The following is a 4,469-nucleotide window of genomic DNA, read 5'->3' as shown; positions in this document are numbered from 1 at the left end:
TGTTAAATGACCTGCAGTGAACCTGGTTATTGCTACTAAGCATGAATGCCCTCCATTGCCGATAGTCACTACTGATTTCTGAATGTGTAAAGCGGAAGCTATAGCAAGTATTGACCTATCGTCAGCATCACTTTCCCCCGACAATCTGGGTGTCATCGGTGGGAAGTGTGTGCAGCATTGTGCAATCATCATTGATCTGCACTGAGGTTAGCTCTGACTCAGAATTGGCGCACCTACGTCTTTGTATGGGTGTGCGGTGCATCAAACAGGCCTATTCCACAAACATACATAGCATTGAGGAGTGAGTGTGTGAGTGTGTGTGTGTGTGTATGTGCATGTGTGTGTGTTTGTTCTCTCACCACATAAAAGAATGTGTTCCGCTGTGAACTTTAATCCACACGGCCCCGAAGTCCAAAGAAAGCCACAGGTCGCTCTGAAAGTGAGAGAAACATGTTCTGAACATGTGTGAATGTTTGGTTGGTGGAGATGAAGTGTGTGTGTGTGTGTGTGTGTGTGTGTGTGTGTGTTAAAGACAGACATAGAGAGAGAGGGAGAGAGAGAGAGTAAGAGAGAGAGAGAGGGAGAGAGAGAGAGAGAGAGAGAGAGAGAGGGAGAGAGAGGGAGAGAGAGAGAGAGAGAGAGAGAGAGGGAGAGAGAGAGAGTAAGAGAGAGAGAGAGAGAGAGGGAGAGAGAGAGAGAGAGAGAGAGAGAGAGAGGGAGAGAGAGAGAGGGAGAGAGAGAGAGAGAGGGAGAGAGAGAGAGTAAGAGAGAGAGAGAGGGAGAGAGAGAGAGAGAGAGAGAGAGAGAGAGAGAGTAAGAGAGAGAGAGAGAGAGAGAGAGAGAGAGAGAGGGAGAGAGAGAGAGAGAGAGAGAGGGAGAGAGAGTAAGAGAGAGAGAGAGGGAGAGAGAGAGAGAGAGAGAGAGAGTAAGAGAGAGAGAGAGGGGAGAGAGAGAGAGAGAGAGAGAGAGAGAGTAAGAGAGAGAGAGAGAGAGAGGGAGAGAGAGAGAGAGGGAGAGAGAGAGAGAGAGAGAGAGAGGGAGAGAGAGAGAGAGAGAGAGAGAGAGAGAGGGAGAGAGAGAGAGAGAGAGAGAGAGAGAGAGAGATCTTTTTGCTCACATCAATGCTGATGACCACAAGATAATCAGGATTCAGGAAGTGGAAGGTGATGTGTTGGCCTGGGTGAAAGGGCAGCTGGACAGACTTGAAAGACAAGCCTGCGTCCGTGGACGTAAAGATGATTCCTCCTGGAGTGTCCAACACAGGCGTGTACGCGCTCAGTATCACCTGTCAATCAATAATTACTCACAGCATCATTGTGTGTATGTGTGTGTGTGTGTGTGTGTGTGTGTGTGTGTGTGTGTGTGTGTGTGTGTGTGTGTGTGTGTATGGGTGCATTTATTTCAGGGTTTCTAGTCTACTTCTCTCTGTTTTCTCATAGAATTAAGGAACTTGGGTGAAGGAACTTGGAGTCAGTTCCTATGGGTCCAAGTGTTCAATAATAAAACAACTGAATTTACCGATATTACAATGAAGGTTTTTCAGTGTCTTATAGTTAGATTACTGTACACATCCTTGAAGCAGAAGTGACCCTAACCCTGTAGTATGAGTTCCTCTATAGCTCAAACACACTTCTGTGTCGAGTTGTGATGGCTGAAGTTTATTGGTCGGCCAAAGAGGGTTGTTGTGTCTGCAGTTAGTGTCTTCACCACAGACTCAAACACACATACACACATGCACGCACGCACACACACACATAGACTGTACACACACACACACACACACACACACACACATAGACTATACACACACACATGCATATTCAAATTCAACTAATGCTTACCTACACACACACACACACACACAAACACACACGCACACACACACACACGCACACACACACACACATTAAAATTCAACTAATGCTTACCTGTTCAGAGTTCCCAGGCCCTGTACTAATGCCAAATTCTTTTCGTATGAAAGTGTTGTTGATTAGATGGGTGATGTCATGGAAGGTCTTGCCATAGTCCGCACTGAGGAGGGTGACCACACATAGAAGAATACACAGCATTCAAACACGCACGGGCACCTACACAGTATTGTATGTATGGACACATTCAAGCACACAGACACAACAACGTCTACACAACGTATAGTAAAACTGTGTGCTCACCTCCGGTAAAGTCGAGAGGAACCTCCCTCAAAGAAGGTATCCAATGGTGCGCTTATTGTAGATAACACCAAGATTACCTGGGGATCAACTCCAATAATAAAATCATCATAGCCCAGTAATTACCAATTTATTCAATTGTTTCTCTAGTGTGATGCGATTGAGGCATCTCTGTCCAGCTCCTGAGTTCGCCCGTCCAAGACAAGAATGGAGATGAAGGCTTGTCCCTGAGCATTATGATGAAGGCTTGTCCCTGAGCATTATGCTCATACAATCAATAGCAATAGCAAAGTGTTGGTCTATAGTTTGCATTTTCTAGAATCTAGAGTTGGTCTAGAGTTTGCACTTTGCAATGGCAGTTTACAGACAAACAGTCTGAGAACAATAGTTAAAATGCTGAAGTGAGACAGAAAAATAAATTAATTTGTGAATATATATTGTGAATAATAAATTAAAAGGGGTTCTGGTGTTCTGTGCTGTCTCAGTCTGAAAAAGGCAGCATGCAAGAGTGCATGGATAGTGACTGAAGGAATTCATGCAAACATTGCACTTACAATTGGTGCACAAATGACTAAATGTTCCTCAACATTGTGGGTAACATTACGACATGGTTAGTGTGACAACATCTGATATGGACACGATGATAATGATGATGACGATGTGAGCTCTTCTTACCCCTGTCCCATCTCCCACCCATGAAAGAGTAAAACTTGAGCCATCATCACCATGAAATGGAGTCTAGAGAGAGATAGATAGCGAGAGCCAGAGTCAGAGAGAGAGAGAGAAAGAGAGAGAGAGAGAGAGCGAGAGCCAGAGAGAGAGAGGGAGAGAGAGAGAGGCAGGCATTAACGTCATAAAAAGCTGAGGAATCCATAAATTAATTGTATACTCCACAAGTAAAAAATACAATATTGTAGTCTATATATAAATGTACCACGCTTGTGAATTTATCAGTTTCAGAAGTTGGTAAATAAGTATGCATTTACATTAAACAAGACAATACCTTTGAGCTGCAGTCAAATGTTGCTCTGTCATTGCGCACAAACGGTTACCCCAAACAGAATTTAAATGCGCACAAAGGGTTACAAAACTCGAATTAAACAAAATGAAACATTTCTCACCTCGTGTGTGCTTGCATCTAGTATCCTGTGCTCAGAAGGAGTAAGAGGGTTTTTGCAAGGTGTGAAAGTGGGGCCGCGAGAAGCAGCTCTCTTTGAGCGTGAGTGGACTTGGCGGACATTCTGATCTTGCTGAGTCCGATGGAAAGTCACCGTTCTCGGGTCTCGATGCACTTTGCCCTGACCCCTCACACCCAGATAAAGCAAGCAGGATGCCCCGACGAGGAACAAAAATCTCCAGGTCATATTGAATGTGGGATCTGAAAAGTAGGCTAACGTTGAGTCTCCCAATCTACTCGGATCACGACTGACGGATTGTCTTTTTCGGCTCCGGGTGTGAAGTGACACTTGTGATCGAGAGGAGGCGGGACGCAGGGTGACAGGTCAGTAAAACTGCTGCCCGCAGTGGGGTAGTATGTCTCGCGGCAGGTGCCTCTGCCCGCATCCAGAGATGCTCCAACCACTAGAGGCGGAGGCCTAATGCATTTACAAATCAGTTTATCCACGCGTTCTATAATTGAAAACAACTAGGCCACTTGTTTGAGCTATAATGTATAGCCTACAGTACTATAGCCTTGATAACAATAGCATAACTTTTACATTAGCCTACTGCCGCAGTATAATTCCATCTAAAGTAAGGTATCAGTCAGCTATCTATCTATCTATCTATCTATCTATCTATCTATCTATCTATCTATCTATCTATCTATCTATCTATCTATCTATCTATCTATCTATCTAATCTAAATTAACCCTATATTCACAAGTGTGAAGTTACCTTGATTAATTCAGACTCTAGATGGCGCAATAGCCTAATAGCTGAAAATAACAAGGCCGTGGTAAAGATGTTGTCCCGCTGACTCCCCCACCATCAATAGTCGTGACCGTCATACTTATGTGCTTGTGACAGTAGGCCTAATATGTAGGATTTGGCCTACATTAGGCAGTCTAAACTGAATATAAACCCTAATCTAGTCCTATCTGCTTCAAGTCTCCTTCTTCAACACGCATGCTGTATAGCCTAAGTGTTCTGCGCCAAATTTAAGTTCCAACTAGAAATGTCTAATTTTGTGGGGGTGGGGTGGGGGGTTGCATTCTATTCTGTAGGGTTTATTGCATTCTAATCTGTAGCTATAAACACACACATTCCAATATTGCTCAAATGAAGAAGAAGAGGAAGAAT

At 44.1% G+C, this 4,469-nt stretch overlaps 1 protein-coding gene across 1 annotated transcript in view; it reads right to left on the bottom strand.

Moving 5' to 3' along the window:
- The window catches only part of LOC311316744 (sortilin), a gene marked incomplete at both ends in the record, with an annotated part of 11,370 nt that extends 7,193 nt beyond the window's left edge, over positions 1-4,177 (bottom strand). Inside the window, 7 exons of the mRNA XM_084447674.1 lie at positions 360-433; positions 1,118-1,285; positions 1,935-2,031; positions 2,172-2,248; positions 2,844-2,906; positions 3,290-3,418; positions 4,172-4,177. Coding sequence (XP_084303800.1) covers positions 360-433; positions 1,118-1,285; positions 1,935-2,031; positions 2,172-2,248; positions 2,844-2,906; positions 3,290-3,418; positions 4,172-4,177 — 614 coding nt within the window. The remainder of the gene's footprint in view (positions 1-359; positions 434-1,117; positions 1,286-1,934; positions 2,032-2,171; positions 2,249-2,843; positions 2,907-3,289; positions 3,419-4,171) is intronic.
- Between the last annotated feature and the right edge of the window lie 292 nt (positions 4,178-4,469).

Source organism: Borostomias antarcticus, assembly GCF_949987555.1.
Source record: "Borostomias antarcticus genome assembly, chromosome: 13".
In the NCBI taxonomy this organism is placed as follows: Eukaryota; Metazoa; Chordata; class Actinopteri; order Stomiiformes; family Stomiidae; genus Borostomias; species Borostomias antarcticus.
The sequence above is the reverse complement of the archived record's forward strand: the minus strand, read 5'-3'. Positions and strand labels throughout refer to the sequence as shown.